Below are 20,776 nucleotides of genomic sequence, written 5' to 3'. Positions count from 1 at the left end.
ATCATATGATACACTGCCCAAGTGGCAGTGTATCGTATGATGGAACATGCAAGAGCAAACGAATATCGGCGTTAGATCGCAATTACCGTTACATGAAACAAATGAAAAAATATAATTCTTTTCATATTTTCAACAGTGACACTCATCATAATTCAGCCTTGTATCTATTATAAATAAATAACTATATGTTATTTTAACAAAATAAAATAAGATTTACAAAAAATAGTTCACCATGCACAGGCACCAATAATAAACGTTTCATGTCTCACAGAAATAACACGCATAACCATACTAAAGATATACTGCCGTTTGAGCAGTGTGGGAATGACATAACGTGCAATGACAAGCGCAAACAAATATCAACATTAGATCGCAGTGCATTTGTTTCATAATCTAAAGCGTTAATCGAAGAATTCCAATTATTAATTATTCAATCAATGTCAAAACATATGCTGTAACCTTTAACATGTATTGCATTTATATAATGTTGTAAGCATTGTTATTATTTATAAACACAAACAAAATTTAATTTTTTAATTTTTTCCTTCGGGGTGCTGCAGTGTCACAGTGCTTATGTATGGGCCGCCACTGATAAATATTGAAGAGACCTAACTTTTAAAATAAATTAAAGATGCCAAGAAATTATATTCTTGGTTTAATCCTTTATCCAAGTGTAAGCATATAAAAATTTTTGTGTGAAGTAACATCACCACTGGACTACTTGTATATAGAGGCTAATGTCTTGACATTAATTGCCTTAGTATCCCATAATGCAATGCACATATCCTTCTAACCATCTATAATCACTATTATGGTTAATGTTATGCATTACAGCAAGGGCAACTACTCAAACACATTTTGACCTCTTATTGAGATCTCATCATTAAGTGATACCAAACCAAGGTTGAAGGTCGAAGTCATATTTCCATATACAAGTAGTCAAAAGGTGTCACATCTTATAACTAAAATACTCTGGATTAGAGAAAGATATTCAAAAGTTTTTTCACTTGATTATACTATAAATTAAAGATGCCAGGAAATTATATTTTGATATATATATATATATATATATATATACACACACTAGGGGGATCCTCCCCTGGTGCCTATGCCACCCAACCCCCAGAGTTCCAGGCTATTAAGCCAGTTCTCCTTCATTTCTGATGATTCGAGACATGAGACAACAATGTGTTCGTCTCATGAAGGCAAACACATTGTTGGACGTTTCAAAACAATGAAGAGACAAAAAAATGACATAAAAATGTTTCAAATTTAGCTTATCTTTTTATATATATAGAATAGATATATATATATATATATATATATGTGTGTGTGTGTGTGTGTGTGTGTGTGTGTGTATATAAGTATATATACAAGTGTATATGAGTAAATATATATATATGTATATATATTATAATAATACAGCAATCCCTCGATATTAATGCATTCTTTAAAACAGGCGCATTAATCGAAAACTCGCTAATCGAATGTAATAACCTATGGGAAAATGTATAATTCATTCATCAAATTTCTTTTTTGCTCCTTAATTTTTTTTATAAAAGAATTAGGGTATGTCTCAGGCCCTAGTTAAAGGAAAACCACGAAGCTGGAAGACAATAAAACATATTCAGAATATAAATTTATTATTCTGCTTCTTAACAAAGAATTGAGCTAACGTAGTTTGGCAGGCATTCCGTTTCTTTTTTTCATACGACTGACGGTATGGCCCTATTGCCTCTTCTGCAAATTTTACTGGTTGTCTCTTCACCAGGGTCAGTCTCTAAGCATTGCTGCTTAAAAACTTCGATTGTACAAAAACTATTTTCTAATTGTTTTCGTGAAACCTCTTTGAGCTTGTCAGTGATTAAATTTTCTTCATATTCTTCAGGATCTTTCCGCTGTGCATCTAAATTTAGCAGGTCAGAATCACTTAACTTAATTAACTTAGATTCATTTGAAAGCTTCTAAATTCATTTGCACAATGTGGAAGAATGTGCTTACAAATGGCTCACATATTGCTAGCAGTAATTTCATTCGACTTTGCAACTTTATAACTGAGATTTCTCTGATTTGGCTAGAAAAGTCTTGGAAGGCATTCGCTTCCAAAAAAAGGCCGGTTTCATCAACATTAAATATTTGTTGATCACAATAGTCCTCTTCTTGCACGATTTTCTTCAAAATCTCTGGATATCTCCTTATCTGCACTTGCAGCTTTGCCTGTGATTGGAATATTATGTAGGCTATTTCTCTTTTTGAAAAGCTCAAATCACCCAGCACTAACGTGGAATTCTTATTCTTTTTCATCATTAATAGCCCTTTCTTTCCAGGTTACAAAGAGACAATGTTTGATTTAATAAGGCTAGTGTTTAGCGGGATCCGTTTTTGGTTACAATCTTCGATCCATGTAAAAAGAAGTCTCTCTAATTCAATCATTATAATACTTTGATTTTCAGTGCATGCATGAAGAACTTCAAGCAGCCTTACCTTTCTCTTTGTATTCAGCAGTTGATTCACCCATTTTTGTGTTCTTGTCCTACCTTTGCTCTGGACTCGCCTTGTTCATTTTTCTTTATTATTTCAAGTTTTTCTTCCAATCAGATTACTTTTCGAATAATTTTCACACTTCTATTTTTTGCTCACTAATTCTTTTACTCATGATTAAAGGTTAGGAAAATAATTTAAAATAAAAAAGTAAGGAAAATAATTGCACGAGATATGATCAGCAAAATGCTATGTAAAACAGACGACATAAAGTTTGGCGGTAAATTTGGAACATAGTGTACATGGAAATATTGTAGTATGCCATTAAAAAATAACTTTTTAAAATCGGTAACTAAATTATTTTATCCTGGTAAATGATTTTTTAAAATAATTAGCCATAAAAAACGTATAGATTGAAAATTTTTAAAATCTGTAACATTTATTTTTAAGCTGTATATAGGCGCACTAATCGAATTTGGGTATCGAAAAAAAATGATGCACTAATCGGGGACACATTAATCGAGGGATTGCTGTATGTATATATCCCTCCTGAGTGGAGGATATCCCTCCCCCACTCAGTCAAATTCATCTGCTTTCTCTATCACTCTCCTAATAACACCAATCACTCTGAACTCTTCCATTTCCTCTCCTTAAAAGTTGATTTTCTGCAATCTCCACTCTGCCAACAGCGAAATCCTCCTGGGTGAATTCAACGTCCGTAACACCAATTGGCTTTCCTCTTCCAGTTATACAGATCCTGCAGGCAGAGATGCTGAAACATTTGCAATCACTAATGACTTCACACAAATTGTTCAAAATCCAACCAGAATACCAGATAACCCAAACCACTCCACCAAATACCTCTAGATCTCTTCCTTACTAATGACCCCTCCAAATATGCAGTGAATGTAGTGAGCCCCTTGGGTAATTCTGACCACAACTTAGTACTCATCTCCACCCCCATGCAACAACGCCTACACAGTCACCCGCACACGAGTAGTTTGGCATTATAACAGTGCCAAATGGGACAGTCTCCGAGACTACTATGCTTCATTCCCATGGTTAGACTATTGTTTCCGGCCAGTCCGAACATATGCACTGAACGCATCACCAAAGTGATCTTCACTGGCATGAAAACATATATTCCCCACACTACTCAGACCTGCCATCCCCTAATTAAACTCTGGTTCTCCAAAAAATGTGCCAAGGCTGTCCAAACGAAAAATCAGGCATACCACAACTGGCTCAAATCAAGAACCCCCATCCTCATTCACTGCCTATACCGAAGCCCAAAACAAATGCCAGAAAATTATCAATACTTCCAAAACAGAATTTGAACGGGCCAAAAGCAGGAAGCTAGCAGCCTGTTGAAATGACAGCCGTGCCTTTTGGTCTCTTGCCAAAGCAATTTGCCATAACTTTTGCCCTACACTATTCCCACCTCTATCATACCCAGATGGCTCAATAGCAACATTACCCATAGAAAAAGCTAATCGCCTGGCATCACGCTTTGCCTCCAATGCACACATAACTGACAATGGCAAAAGCCCTCCAGTCATTCCAACTGCCCAACATACAATGCCCTCTGTATCCTTTTACCAAAAAAAAGACATCGCAAACCTGTTGTCTAAATTAGACACAAAAAAGTCTCCTGGCCCTGACGGCATTCCCCCAATTATTCTGAAGGTCTGTGCATCAGAACTGACTCCTATCCTATGTCACCTGTACACACTCTCTTACTCCACTGGTATATATATCCCAAAACTTCGAAACTGGCCTATATTCAACCCATTCCTAAAAAGGGTGACAAATCACTGCCATCTAACTACCGCCCTATCTCACTCCCTTCAGTTCTATCTAAAGTAATGGAGAAAATCATCAACTCTCAACTCCTAATCTACCTTGAAGGTACCCGGCTATTAAGCGACCACTAGTACGATTCCATCAAAGCCGTTCAACAGGAGATCTACTCTCATACACCACCCATCACTGGACAAATGCCATGGAGAAATTTGGTGAATCCCAAGTAGTTGCACTCGATATCTCCAAAGCCTTTGAGCGAGTCTAGCACAAAGGCTTACTAAGCAAACTCTCATCATTAGTAAGCAAACTCTCATCATCATACAACAAATGCTGGGATCCCCCAAGGTTTAGTTCTCTCAACGACCCTCTTCCTTCTATATATCAACAACCTACTTCAGTTGACCTCTAACTCAATACACAGTTTTGCAGATGACAGCACATTACATTCCTCCCTTTCATTTGACAAACCCTACTCTATACAACTCACCTCAACCCACAGAACATCAACCACCGCTGCCCTTAATTCTGACCTCCAAGACATCTGCCAATGGGGCTCAGATAACCTCGTCAACTTCATTGCTAGTAAAACCCAGTTCTGTCTTATTTCTCACAAAAAAGAACCATTTCCCCCCAGCATTGTTTTCGATAACACTCAAATTCTCAGACAAGATGAAATTTCTCTTCTCGGAATTACCTTGATATCAAGCCTCTCCTGGCATAAACACATCACAACCACTGCATCCTCAGCTTTCAAAAAACTAGGCTTCCTCTTTCGCTCAAGACACTACTTCACCTCTAAACAGCTGTTAACACTATACAAGTTACAAATCTGCCCAGCTCTCGAATACTGCTCTCGCATCTGGAGTGGAGCTCAAAAAAAGATCCCTCAAAATGCTTGACTCAATACAGAGGAGCGCAATTAGACTAATAAATGACCCATCCCTCACCAACTCACTCCCTCCACTTTCACATAGATGCCTGGTCTCTGCAATCTGTATATTCTATAAATATTTCCATGGGAAATGTTCATCTGAAACAGCATCAATAATTCCCCCACCCTGTACCAAGCCCATCGGAACACATACAGCTGCTGCCAAACATCCTTTCATAGTACACCTCGAAACTCACAGAACAAGTTTCTTTTCCTCCTCATTCATCCCTGCTACTGCAGTATTGTGGAACAGTCTTCCCCCAAACGCATTTCCCAAGAAATACAACATGCATGCATTCAAATCTAATGTAAACAACTTTCTTCTTTCAAAACCCACCCATATACAGTACTAATGTACTATAGGTTGACCAGCCAACCTCCTGTATATGGGTCCAACATAAAAAAAATAAAATAAAAATAAAAAAAAAATAAAAAAAGTATATTATATGAATGCACATATGTGTATATAATGAAAATGCATTACATAAATTTTTGTAACTTTATGCATATCGTGACCTAGATGAGCTGTTGCTCTTAGTAGCCCGTTCATGATGTTACTTCATGCACAAATTTTTATTTGTGTTTATTTGTATAACCAAGTGAAAAAAAATTTTAAACAAAAGACTTAAATGTTGTTTGTGCATCTGGCAATATACACGTTTCCTTTTAGACATGTATACTGCCATGCAGTTACTTGCAGTTAGTGTTTCCAAATTCCCGACATTTTGGAACCTTCGGGAATCGAGAACGGGAAATCGTATTTCCCAAGAATTCTCAAGAATTCCCAAAATAATCTTTTTTATTTAATTTTCGTTGATCATCTGTAATAATGACAATAACAGTAAATGTTAATAAACAGAAAAGCCATAGAGAAGGTGGGGCAACCCGGATTCATGGCTCCAGCGCAGTCTTTCAGAGGTTTTGAGACACTCCTATATGTAAAAGGTTGAAGCAAAAAATTAGTAAATAAAATTTCCTAAATTGAAGTTGACCGGAATTTCATGACTAGTGCATTTCTTGCCCTGAGTGCTAAACAGGGGTCACTATGGTATCATTTTGGGTAGGTTTTTGTTATATTTCAGGTTCTCAAAATATAAACAATGTAATTAATGCAAACTTTATTTAACCAAACTTCATAGTATACAGTGAGTTTTTACGTATATCACACAATGTATTAACATTCCCAATCTCATTTAAATGTTTTATTTATTAAATTAAACATTAATAGAAAACAAATGCAAATATTCTTCGTTTGAAAATTAAAAATACTTCAAATAGTTTTTATTTGTCATTTTTAAAATGAAACTTTAAGAAATATAGAGCATTAATTGTCCGATCAGACAATTGTGATCTTCGCTTTGTAACAAATATACTTGATGTGGAAAAATTTCTTTCATTTTCTGTAGATGTTGGTCGAATTGTTAAGAGTGCGTCTAAAAGCATCTTCAAGCTGGGAGTGAGAGAATGCATTGCTTCATATAAGCTCATTTCCTTCCTTAGAGAAGCAAATATTTTGTCTGCATGCATAGGGCTAGGCTTTGATGTCGAAATTGATATTGCTTTAGTCAATTCACTCTTCAGATCAGATTCTGATTTAATATCAGAACTCTCTGTAAGGACATCCTTTATTTCTTTTATTGGAACTTCTTTTGCTCTAAATGTTCCTTTAAAAAGTCTTTCCATTAATGACTTCGCCAATTGTGCAATTTCATTCTTACTTGACAAGGCAAAAAATTCATCCGCTTCCATCTCACATAAACAACTTTGCTCAAGTACTTTGTGAGAGATACAACATTTCTATTTCTATGTTTAACCAATTCAAATTTTATTTCCTTTAAAAGCATTTGGCTCATTGAAGAATTCTGTTTTTCTAAATTACTGAACAGGAACTTAAAAATTCCTTCACTTGTGAGAATATTAGCTTCTCTATTGCTTAAGGCTTCAACTGCTAATCTTACAAGTTGTAAGCAATTCAACATACCTCTCAATATTTCATAATACTCTTCTTTCTTTAACTGATCGAGTTTCAGCTCTCGTAAAACAGTCTTAATCGGATTTACGATCTTTAAAAATCTCTCTATCTCTCCAGTGTGTTTTACAGTCCAAAATGACTTCTACGCGTGGATAGGCTTATGTGTTCGTCAGACATGTTGTAATAAGTTTCACGGTATGATAAGAACACAGATGGTTAAGAAAATAACTATTTATTAAGTTAATATTTCGCTGGTATTATATCCAGCATCTTCAGAGCACACAACACAAAGTTTGTTACAAATGCAAGACAACCACAATCCGGTGTAACAGTGGGGCTAGTATAAGTGATTGCAGCGTGCAACACAAGACTAAAGTCCTAATATGGTGCCATCTAGGTTAAAAAAAAAAAAAAAAAAAAAAAAAAAGTTCAAGTTTTGAAATAGTAGTCCAAATGATAGTCTTCGAAAGTTTGAAAAATATAAATTAAAAAATAAAAGTAATAAATATTAATTTGGTCTTAGGATGACTGTCTCCCAAATCTTTGGTAGATTTATACAGCCATACTTGTTAAGGTTTGGAGTATGTTTTAAGGCTTCTGTTGATTCCAGGAACAACCTCTCTGACTTGTAGAAGCGTCTGTGCATTACTTTTGTTTCTTTCCAATTGATCCTGTGTGCAGGGGTATCCAAAGCATGGTCTGCCAGACCCGACTTACCATAGCGAAAGTGTCGGATATATTTTTTTTTGTTCACTGAGGCGGATGTTCACATTTCTTCCTGTCTGTCCATAGTAGGCTTGATGGCAAGAACAGGGCACTTCATAGACACCTGGATGTGATAAAGGAGTGCATTTGTCCTTAGGTGAACGGATGAGAGTTGCTAATTTTATACAAGGTTAAAATACTGTGCGTAGTTGGTGTTTTTTTTTTTTTTTTAAACCTAGATGGTGCCATATTAGGACTTTAGTCTTGTGTTGCACGCTGCAATCACTTATACTAGCCACACTGTTAAACCGGATTGTGGTTGTCTTGCATTTGTAACAAACTTTGTGTTGTGTGCTCTGAAGATGCTGGATATAATACCAGTGAAATATTAGCTTTTAAGTTAATAAATAGTTATTTTCTTAACCATCTGTGTTCTTATCATACCATGAAACCTATTACAACAAAATGACTTCTAGTTCCCTCTTTTCACTCTTGGTTATTTCTTGCTGCAAAAGAGAATTTTTTATTGAAGAATATTTAAATATTTTCATAATTCTTCGTATGCTGCTAACTGCCGAAGATAGATCAACTCGCAAATCATACTGATCAGCTCGGGCCACACCATCTAACTCAGAATCACTGTTATCATCTTTATCATATTCAGAATCTGTATTGAATTCACTATCACTGCTACAAGTCACTGATGCTTCACCTTTCAACTTTTTAACATAAAATACTTTTGTTACAGCTAGATGTAGCGCATGGTTGTGGCAGTACTGTTGAATAGTCGGTGATAATTTTCCGAATTTTTTCATGACAGCTGCACCGTCACTTGTAATTGCAGCCGCATCACCTTCAAGTTTTAACTGAAAGTTTTCTAATCTTTCCTGAAGCAAGGATAATACTTTTTCCGCAGGACAGTTCCCATGTAGTCTTATTAAACCAAGGTTCATAGAGGTCTCATTGCAGTATACATGAACATTCATGTATCTGCGATTCTTGCAACTGGTCCACTCGTCTATTGAAATACTCATTTTTATTATCACATTTGAATACTTCCAATTTCTGGATGTACAGTTGTTTCACTTTACTATAATAATTATGTATTAGTGTCATAACTGAAGATGGACTTCTTGGCAACTGCATTCCTTTGCTTGTGAAATTTTCCTTAATAAACTCACTTTTTGTGATGGTGTTGACTGATATCCCATCCAAGGCTGCTAATTTGCTTATGGTTCCTTCTAAATCCAGTCCCTTGACATAATGTAAAATTGTCGTTTGTCTCTTAGAAGATGAAGGCATTGACTCATCATTATTCAATTCAGACTGTTTATCCCTTTTCATTCCATGAACGTATACTAGGTGCCTATGTAGACCGCTGGTTGATGATGCTTTGCATTGCAAAGTTTTGGAGCATATCTGGCAACGAGCTGATTCGTTATTATTATTATTTATTATTATTATTATTATTATTAAACAAGACCTCATGGAGTCAAAGACTCATATAGGAGGTCCTTTTATCTTACACACACATCTCATCATACCGTGTCTTAAACACATTCAAACTACTTGCAGACACCACGCTCTCAGGCAAGGCATTCCAATCACTCACAACTCTGCATGAAAAAAACCTGCCTCTCACTCCCTTACTCACACCCTCCTTATACAGTTTCCAGGGATGACCTCTGGTTCTCCCCTGATCTCCCACTATTCTCTGTAGAACTTCTCCACCATTGATCCTATAACAACCCCATACCAACTTGTAGGTCTCTATCATATCTCCCCTCTTCCTTCTCTCCACGAGACTCTGCAAATTACATCTTTTCAATCTTTCCTCATACTCAACATTCCAGAGGTCAGAAACTACCTTAGTCAGTCGCCTTTGGACCCTTTCCAACATCTCTTCATCCTTCTGAAAACCCGGTGACCAAATCTGGGCACAATAGTCCAAGTGTGGCCTAATCAAAGCCTTATACATTGGAACAAGTATCTCCCTACTTCTACATGTCAGTGTCCTCAGCATCATTCCCAGAAGTCTTTGTGTTGTCTTCACAATTTTGGCGATGTGTCCCCTAAATTTTAGATCCTTATCCACTATCACCCCCAGATCTCTTATTTCCTCTACTTCCAACAATATATTCTCACCAAGCATAAATTCTGCATCCCATCTTTGTTTTCCAAATTTTAAAACTTTACATTTTGCAACATTGAACTCACATCCCCATTTGCTTGCCCAATCACTCAATTTATTCAAGTCTTCTTGCAAGGCCACAACATCTTCACTACTCTTTATGGTTCGTCCCAACTTTGCATCATCTGTAAACAACTGAATATCTCCATCCAAATCTTCACCAATATCATTAATATATAAGTTAAATAGTAATGGCCCTAAAACAGACCCCTGAGGCACTCCACTAGTGACTTTCCTTTTCCTGGATATTGCACCCCCATACACAACTTGTTGATACCTATCAGATAGCCAGTCTCCAATCCAATGCACTAATCTAATATCCAACCCCATCTGCTCTAGTTTGACTGTCAACTTATCATGAGGTACTCTATCAAAAGCCTTTGCAAAATCCAAGTATATAACTGTGTATCCTTCTCCTCTGTCCAAGGAAGCAGTCACTTTATTGTAATAAGTAAGTAGATTACTAAAACATGACCTCCCTTTAGCAAATCCATGCTGTCCATCAAAGATTATACCATTGTTGTCAACCCAACTCTGGATCCTAGTTCTCACAAGCTTCTCCAACAACTTAACCACAACACCTGACACACAGATAGGCCTATAGTTTGATGCTTGAGTTCGATCACCTCCTTTATGAAGTGGCACAATCTTGCCCTCCTTCCACTCTTTAGGAACTTGACCAAGTGCAAGACTCGTATTAAAAAAATATGTCAAGGCAGGTGTCAACTCTCTGGCACACTCCTTCAGAATACGTGGTGATATATTATCAAGTCCCACAGCCTTATTTACATCTAGTTTACTCAACTCCCCAAACACCTCTTGCTCACTTACAGTCAGTCTCTCCTCCCCATCATCAACTGCTCTTAATCTCTCCATGAAGTCACATTCACAAGATTGAAAGATCTTTATGAATTGCTCATTAAGTATCTCCACAACACATTCTGCAACAGCTGTCTATATACCATTTCCTCCAATCAATGTCATCCTTCCATAATCATTCTTTCTTTTGCTGGCTACATATCGAAAGAACTCCCTAGGATTCTTTTTGGCTTCATTAGCTAACTGCTGTTCATACCTCTCTTTAGCTACTCTCACCAACCAAGTCACCCTCCTTGCCTGGTCTTTGTAGACCTCATGAAATTGGTTACTTCCACTTCTCTTATGCTGTCTCCACAATGCCTTTTTTTTCTGTATTGCATGCTTAATCTCTTTATTCATCCATCTCACACCTACCTTATTTAACCTTCTCACCCTTATCTTGTCTAAAATATCCCCAACATTCTTTATACTCTTTACTCATTGTGATGGCAATCTATAAAAAAATATTCAAATATGATTTATGATTTAATAAAAAATAATTTATTAAAAATTTTCCCGATTTCCCGACCAAATTTTCTCGGGATTCGGAACGGGAAAACAAAAAAACTTCCCAAGAACGGGCGGGAAGGAATTCTCACCCGGAAACCCTACTTGCAGTCACCCATAATACATGTCAACATACATGTCCAAAAAGGGACTGTCTATATTATCACAAGTAGCCTAGTTGTTAAGATAAATCATGCACAAACTTTTGATTGCTCATGATTGAATAAAGGATTAAAATCAGAGTATTATTTCCTGTCAAGTATAATTTACTTTCTAACCAAGCAAAAAAACTTACTGCACTAGTTGATGTAGAAGGATACTGAAAGTTGCTTGTTTTCTAAGAGATTCTAAGAGCAATAGGTTGGAGATCCACATTTAGGAAATCTTGGTTTGGTTGATTGATTAATGTTTCACGGGCTTCCTTGAATTTTCACTGAAACCATGGTTTGGTAAGATACAGTGAACAGGTGTCTTTTTCAATAATCAGAAAGTCCCCTTTTTTTCAAATATGGGATAAATAAATCTGATGATACTGTTTGGCTGGAAGTTCTTCACATCCCATTTAGGATGTGAAGAAAATTTCACTCTTGAAACTTTGTTTTTTTTTTTTTCCTGAAAACCAGCTAGAAGAGCATATGCAACATGCTAGATTCAAATTTTTAGCTACTTCAGCCATAAATTCAAACAATCCAACTCAATTCCTTTGTAGGAATAAATTACATCTATACCTCCCTCTCATTTTCATTCTCTATTGCTAAACCCCGATAACCACTCTGAGCTCTTCAGCTCCCCCCCGCCACCCTCTCTCTCTCAAGCTTGATGCTTGAGAGAGAGAGGGGGGGTCAATGAGGTCAACCATTTTGGGGAGTTTTTTAATTCTTTAATAATAATATTTAATTCTTCAAATATTTCATCTCAGGTCACAAAGAAATATGAGAATTGTAACACATACACAAAGGCAACACAAAACTAAGTGAAATAGATAGACAAAAGACCAGAGTCCTAACTAGGTGGGGGTGCAATCTGTGCACACTTGTTGATGGTCTACGGGTGTAAACTGGAATCTCAAAGTATTAATATTTCTCATATTCTGGAAATTTTATGTAACCATATTTATTCAAAGTGGGCTGATTTTTAAGAGCAACTGAGATTCTAAAAACAGCTATTCTCTTCTAAATTTGAGACAATGGAGCATGGTGGTCTTTTTCCAGTTCATTCTATGAGACATGTTCAAAGCATGGTCTGCAAGGCCCAACTGACCATAATCATGACTGCAAATATATTTTTTTATGTTCTTCTATGCATATGGTAGCTGTTCCTGCGAGTTGGCCTACTATGGACAGATGGGAAGATCAGCTACAATACACATAGAAGAACATAAAAAAATACATTTGCAATGATGATTATGGTTATATAGAACTCTATATATACAACAGGAAGTGAGAGAGGATGGAGTTGGTTCTTAGGAGAGCAGATAATCTTAATCAGTAACTTGAAGTAGGATCTGAAATCATGCAGAAGTTGTATTTCCTTAAGATTCTGACTATTTTTTTCTGATGTGAATCCAATGTGGGGGATGGTAAAAGCATTACTAAAATCCTTCTGAAGAGAAGGATTTTAGTAATGGGGGAAGGATTACTGGGGGAGCATTGTTTTTTTCTTTTTTTGATGCTATGGGAACTGTAGCCATTAGATAGGAAGGTGCGGTGTATATGATTAAGTTCTGCTGCAAGAGAGGCCTCACTGGAACAAAGATCACAGACACTAATCGTTAGTTATTTAATGATACCATATTGTTGAGAAAAGGAGAGGAAATGTTTGTGAATGGATCTGCCTATGTGAGTGGGTTTCTTATACACTGAAAAGGAAAGGTTACCGATAGGTAATCATGTAACCAAGGTGTCTAGTCTAGGAAGACTAGACTATTATTAAGTTTCCTTTTCAGTGGGATATTAAAGGGATATTAAAGGATATTGTCATCCTTTAATATCCCTTAGGAAGTCAAGCCTTCTGGTTCCTTACCAAGGCAACTGGGTGCCACACCATTCTCACATCCAGATGATATCACAGCCACCTCACCCGAAGACAAGAGACTAACTAGAGCAAAGCCCCCCCCCCCCCAACTCTAACAAGAACCATTCATTTCATGTCATCCCATAGTCTTCTGCCAGAAAGAAATCCAAAGAATCCTTTTCAACCTGAACACAAATAAGTCATCTGGTCTCTTGATGGTATTCCACCTAATGTGTTAAAAACTTGTGCCCCAGAAATAACACTTATCCTGTATTGCTTCTTCAACCTATCCTATTCGACTGGCATCTAACCTACAGCCTAAGGTCCACATCCAGCTCATTCCAAAGAAAGGGAATAAAAGTCATCTCACAAAATACTGCTCAATTACTCGCATTTCTGTTCTCTCTAAAACTGTGGAGAACATCATCAAAAGTCAACTTCTGCACTACCTGGAGACCCACAAACTAATCACTGATCAATATGGTTTCTGAGTTTCAGCTATTTTTCTCTTCCCAGGACTAGAGATTTATTAATCCAAGTTTTGGGACTATACATTTTCACTCATGAAATTTTTTTTAAAAATATATTTATTATGTACTACATTTTTTTTATAAAATGCACCAATAACACTCAAATGAATGGCAAGATTAAGATAGAGTAAATTTTTGAACTGAGTTTTGTTTTCATGTCCAAATTTTTACATCCTTGCTTCACTGTCAATATAACCACAATGGTTTTTTTTTTTTTTCAAAATGATTCCAAATTCTTACAAAATATTCTGAATGTCAACTGATTCTCTGGCTATATGAAGCGATCCTAAATTAAAAATTTTTGCATCATCTGAATGAACAACAATACTTTTATTTCCAATTCTTATCCACTCATTCAAACAAGAATAAAAGAATGATCCGATTCTATTAATTCTTTAAGTTTTGATACTTGCTCTTATTTTTTATGTTCAAACCAAATTTACCACTAAGATATTTGTATTTTTCTTTGGTAATACATAAGTTCTACCTTGAAAATGATTTGCACATAAAAGAATTATTGTTCAAACCGATATTCTTTCTTTAGTGGCCAATGAAGATACAATTTGATTTAATTTTCTGTTTTACAAAAATTTGAAATTGACTGATCAGCATGAGTTCTTTTTAAGCTACTTGAAGGTTCCATATTTCCCTCAGCCCTTTTAAAATGCTTTGTCAGTCTACCAGTGTTCTATCATACCACATGAAATCTGTTTTGGAATAATTGCACTGAGTTGCTTCCTCATTTTTACATTTCTTAAAGTGCTTTTAGATAAACTTCAGATTGATTTATTTTAATCACTCATTAAGATAAAGTGAAAAAGTTAAAGGGAGGAAGAATTTAAGAGGAGATTATGTTTTGCTCTGGAAAGGAACAAATGACCAATCAAAAAATGGTGTTGGTTTTATATTAGTAAAGAACTAAATGACAGACTCAAAGTGTGATGGGATTAGTGATAGAATAATTAGGCTTGCATTTGAATGAAATGGAAAACAAATCTCACTTATCTCACAAACAGCTGCCATATCAGGTATATGCACCACAACAAGGTTTAGATATGGAGGAAAAGACATTATTTGGGGAACACCTAGCAGATGATATTCAGAATATGAGCATAATCATTTTAGACCTTAATGTACAGGTTGGAGAAGTAAGAACAGGAAGAGAAAAAATTTTGGGCCCATTTGGGCCCAAAATCTTTTCTTGGGCCCACACAAGAAAAAGCTAAGAATCACAAGATATAGCTGGGATGGTGAGCAAAACAAGTAACATATGATTTCATCCTTGATAAAGATGGAACAAGGAAGTCATGGACATCAAAGTTTTGCCTTCAGTTGCTTTAGATGGAGATCATATGCTTCTTACAGCCACTTTTAAGATGTGTGCAGAAGATAAATATGACAAGAAAAAAAGAGAGAGAGAGAGAGAGAGAAAGCTGAAGCCATGGATGTCGAAACAGTCTGAAGTAAAGAAAGAATTTAAGTCTTGGATTAGGTCCAAGGCCCATGATTTAACTACAGAGTATGTAGATGAGGAATGGGAAAACTTTTGAAAAATAATGGAGGATAGGGGAAGCAGAAATGGAAAGCAGCATGCTAATGGAATGAGGGAGTTCAAGAAGCAGTCAAATTAAAAAGAAATTTTTTTGGAGGTTTATGAAGACTATATCAAATGATGATAGACTTGTTTATAATCAGAGAGAAATCCATGCAAAAAAAAAAAACATTAAAGAGGAAAAAATAACAAGCTGGAACACATAAGTTGGAAGATGTTAATGGTACAAAAAAAAAAGTTATATGAACTTCTGAAGAATGGAAGAAGAAGAAATGAGGAGTCAGTTTTTTTTAATAAATGGGGATGAAAACTTTGTAATTACTGGGAAAGAGATTAAGATGATGTGTCAACATTATTTTGGAGGTCTTTAAATAAAGATGAAAGCCATAGTGAACTGAAATTGGGATGAATACAGTGGTGAGAGAGATAAGGATATAAGTCTGGCAGAGGTTGAAGAAGTATTAAGGAAGATGAAGAATGAAAAATCCCCTGGGATACTTTGCCTGTTGAATTGATCGTAGCTTCTGGTAGTACAGGGCTGAAATGGTTACGTGACTTCAATAGACTGATCTTCAGAAAGAAGATGCTACCTGATGACTAGACCAAGGGTATTATAGTTCCAATATATAAAAGGAGGCTCAAGAAGGGAGTGTAGTAATTATAGAGGAATGACATTATTGTGTCGCTGCGTAAAGATTTATGAAAGGATAATAGCAACAAGAATAAGAAATAAAATAGACAAATGTCTAAGAGAAGAGCAGTTTGATTTTAGGAAAGGGCTATCAAGTGTTGATCTGATTTTTTGCAGAGAAAATGATGGAAAAACACTGGAAATTTGGAAAAAAGCCTGTTTATGGCTTGATTTGGAAACGTCTTTGATGGAGTTCATTGGGGAAAAGGCTAGGAAAGTTTTGAAAAGATAGGCATAGAAAAAAGAAGAAATAGTCATGATAAAGAATAGGTATGTTAAGTCTAAGAGCTGTGTGAAGACTAAATTTGGTAATTCAGAGTGATTTATACTTAAAAATGGACTGCGACATGAAAGTGTGTTATCTCCATTGCTGTTCACTGTGGTGTTGAATAGTATCATGGATATAGTTAAATTTGCTGGCCTGGTTGGCCGAGTGGTTAGAGTATCCGCTCTCCAGCCAAAAGGCTGTGGATTCGAATCCCACCCTGGGCATGGATGTTTGTGATTGTCTGTGAAAATACTAGTGGTGGTGGTTGGTGGCAGATGCCGTTGGTATAGATGATGAAGGAAGTTGTGATTGGAGTGGTGGAGACAGAGAGTTGTAAAGTAGGTACCCTCCCTCGATGAGCAATCTCCAAACATTGCTATTCACGAGTCATTAATCACCTCCCAGATGAGTCTTTGACTCCATGAGGTCTTGGGGTAATAATAATCACCTTTTTTTTTCTTTGCTTTCCCTGATTCTAACCTTTTTCACTCTTTCATTCTTATTCACCATACTTCAGTCAATTTCTTTACATCTATGTGAATGCTCTTGACCTTTCCAAGACATCTCATCAGACCCAGCATACAGGCCTATTTAGCAAACTAAAACCTCTACCTACCTCCCCCCCCCTTATGTAATTGGTGGCCAGTTTTCAATCCAGCTGTTTGCTATGGTAAATGGCTTTCTCTATCCATATTTCCCCACTAGCGCAAGCCCTAGGACACAACATACTTTTGCCTGTTCTTTTTTCCCTATACATAAGTGATTTTCTATCACTGACTTCAAATTAAGCCGAAGTTGGTACACTCCCTTCCCCTTTTTTCATCTGACAAACCTTGTGGCGTACAAACAGTATAAGCTTCAAGATTTTCCATAAACCAGGGACTTAAACACTGATATCTCCTCTCCATTCTGCAGTGAAGTGAAGGCAATCTTGTCAACTTTGATGCTACTAAAGCATAGTGCTGTCCTCTTTCTCAAAAGAAAGATTTTACTTAACTTCTCATTACCTTGAATAATCAGCTTTCTCTTGTCAGGATATCTGGGTATTATTAAACAAATCACATTTATAGCCTTATCAGCCTGCAAAAAACCTGATTCCTTTTTCCATTCAAAAAAATTATTTCTTTTCACCTGAACAATCAAAATACTAACATCTGTATAAAAGCATTTGTGGGGTTGTGAACATTTCTCACATGTGGAGTGGTACTCAAAAAAACCTTCTTAAAAATTCTTGAGGATGTCTAGAAGAGGGAAATCTGGTTAACTAGCCTGTACTAACTGGCAGCAAGCCAGCAAAAAACATTTTACTGTTGTGCTCTCTAAATTGAGGTTCTATTACACAGACTCACTTCAACTATTTTTTTCACAGATATTCTTTTTTCCTCTCCTATGCTTTTTTTCCATGAGTATTTTTGTGGGTGTTTTTATACCAAACTAGTTTCTGGTATTCTTCCACTTTCCTTTAATATCACAAAAACAAGACCAGCTGCTGATAAACATCCACTCACAGTCCAAATCTGCCACACTAACTCCTCATCTGCCCTCTCATTCCATCTACCTCTATCCCCAGGAACAGTTTTCCTCAGACTGTTTTCCAGACTACAACCTCCATCTATTTGTGGAAAACATCAGTTCCTTCTCTCCTGTTAATATTATCTCTCTTATATCAATGTGCTATAGGTTTACAATCCCCTGCATGTAGCATTCATATATAAAACACAGAATTATTATTTTTTATTATTACCTGACACCTTCAAGGAGTCCAAAGACTCATCGAGAGATGGCACCTACTCTATAGCCCTCTGTGTCCACCACTCACGATCCACCAACTATAATGAACCTTAACTACACATCATCTATACCAATGCCATCCACCACCCACCACCACTAATATTTTCACAGACAATCATAAACATCCATGCCCATGGCAGGATTTGAACCCACAGCCTTTGGGCTGGAGAGTGGATACACTTGGTTGGATACACCAACCAAGCCAGTGAATAAATAAAACAATTTACTTCATCCACAATAATAATGTTTATTCTAATAATTCTTCCATTAATTTTTGGGTGAGGAGAAATACCTGAATAAAACTGACAGCTAAACATGGTATCTAGTTAATAACTCTTCATGATAGTGCTAGAAGATATCTTAACAGAACTGTATAATTACCTCCTCCATTAATGCAAATTTATCCTCAAAGAACTTTTATTAGTAAGTTATTTACTTCTGATAAAAAAATAAAAAAAGAGAGGTGCTAGTACATATATAAGTAATACCATTAATAGCAGAAAATGTTTCAACTTACGCATTGCAGTTACCCACAGCATTTGGATCAACATTATCATTGCACTCACATTTCCTACAAGGGCGAGGAGGACCATGTCTTCCCAGAGGATCACCATAGTATCCATCAATACATAAATCACACTGATGGCCTAAAAACAATAAATATTTTGCTACATTTAATATATACAATTTAGTTGTGGTTAAAATTACAGCTGAAGCAACTAAGCCTATGAAAACAGTATGCTATGTCTGTTAATTTGTATGTTACTGAAGAAAAGACAAATCTTGCAATACACGCTGTATTGCAAGATTTGTCTTTTTGCAAGATGAAAATCCTGAGTTTCCAAGAGGAAAAATTCTGTAACCTCCATATGAGAACAGTTAACTCACTTTCAACTGAAAATTTCTTATAAAGATTCTTTGCATACTAGACAGTATTCAAATCTGTTTCTTTCCAAATGCAAAGCAAATTATTATTATTATTATGGGCAACTCCAAGGAGTCCTTAGACTTATCGAGGGAGGCCCTAAACATCATGTCAACAACTATTCAGCTTCGACACAGTATCTATCATACCTTGCCTTGAACCCACTCACAGTCATGGCACCCACAACAGACTCTGGCAACTTATTCCACTCATTCACCACTCTCCATGCAAAAACCTAGTTCTAACACCTTTGCTAACCACACTCTTGCCCAGTTTCCATGGATGGCCCTAGTCCTCCCACCACCAGACCTGTTCTGAAAAATACCCTCTGAATTAATCTTATAGAAACTCTTCAGTAATTTGAATGTCTCAATCATATCACCCCTCTTCTGCCTATCAACCAATGTCTGCAACCTACAAATCTTCAACCTGTTCTCATAAGGTTCATTCCATAGACCTGCTATCATCTTGGTCACTCGCCTCTGGATCCTCTCTACCTTCTCCCCATCAAGAAGAAACCCTGGCACCCAGATCTTGGCACAGTAGTCAAGATGGAGTCTTATCAAGGCACGATACAGAGGAACAATAACTTGCTTGTCTCTGCTCGTCAAAGTATTCTTCAGTAACCAAGAACTGATTAGCTGATTTGATGAGCTGATTTAGCCACTTTTGCAATGTGCCCCCCTAAATTTCAACTCCCTATTCACCAACACCCCCAAATCCCTGGCTTTGTCAACTTCAAGGAGTACAGTTCCACCGATGTGGTATATGCTGCTAATCTTTTCACCCCAAAATGCATAACCTTACACTTTGCCACATTAAATTGACATCCATTCTCCTTAGTCCAGTCCCCCAATCTATCCAAATCATCTTTGCAAAATTTTGACATCATGTGCATTCACTATTGATCTACCCAACTTTGCATCACCAGCAAACAAATGAATAGTTCCTCTCAGATCCTTTCCGATATCATTAATGAACAAATTAAATAGTAGTGATCCAAGAACAGAACCCTGTAGCACACCACTAGTCACAGGCCGTCTTTTGGACTCTACTCCTGAATAAACTACTCTCTGATATCTCTCTGTCAACCACCCTCCTATCCATCTCACCAACCCTATATCCATCCCCATATGCTGCAGTTTACTGATTAGAATTCCAAGTGGTATCCTGTCAAAGGTATTAGCAAGGTCCAGCAGCACGACTGTAAACCCATTACCCTTATCCAGCTCAGCCGTCACTGTGTTATAAAACGTGAGCAAGTTAATGAGGCATGACCTACCCTTCACAAAACAAAGCTGTCCCCCCCCATACAGTATCCCATTATCATCTATCCCTTCCTGTATTCTTCTCTTGACTACTTTCTCCAAAACCTTGACAATGACACCTGATATGCTGATCGGTCGATAATTTGCAACAGCAGTCTTGGAACCTCCCTTATGCAGTGGTACTGTTTTGCTACCTCTAGTAATTCCTTCAAGTCTTCTCTCATAGCAAATTTATCTCCTTTCAAATCATTCATTCCTGCCACTACTATCAATTCTTTCACCCTCTGCTT

The 20,776-nt window shown here is 36.6% G+C and overlaps 1 protein-coding gene across 1 annotated transcript in view; it reads right to left on the bottom strand.

Moving 5' to 3' along the window:
• LOC150092398 (laminin subunit gamma-1-like) overlaps positions 1–20,776 on the bottom strand; it is a 245,090-nt gene that overhangs the window by 140,042 nt on the left and 84,272 nt on the right. The window contains exon 10 of the mRNA XM_090415061.1: positions 18,811–18,940. Within this exon, the coding sequence (XP_090271187.1) occupies positions 18,811–18,940 (130 nt within the window). The remainder of the gene's footprint in view (positions 1–18,810; positions 18,941–20,776) is intronic.

This window comes from Typopeltis vanoorti, chromosome 26, assembly GCF_054136105.1.
Source record: "Typopeltis vanoorti isolate ZY-2024b chromosome 26, IOZ_Tvanoo_1.0, whole genome shotgun sequence".
Classification (NCBI taxonomy): domain Eukaryota; kingdom Metazoa; phylum Arthropoda; class Arachnida; order Uropygi; family Thelyphonidae; genus Typopeltis; species Typopeltis vanoorti.
The sequence above is the reverse complement of the archived record's forward strand: the minus strand, read 5'-3'. Positions and strand labels throughout refer to the sequence as shown.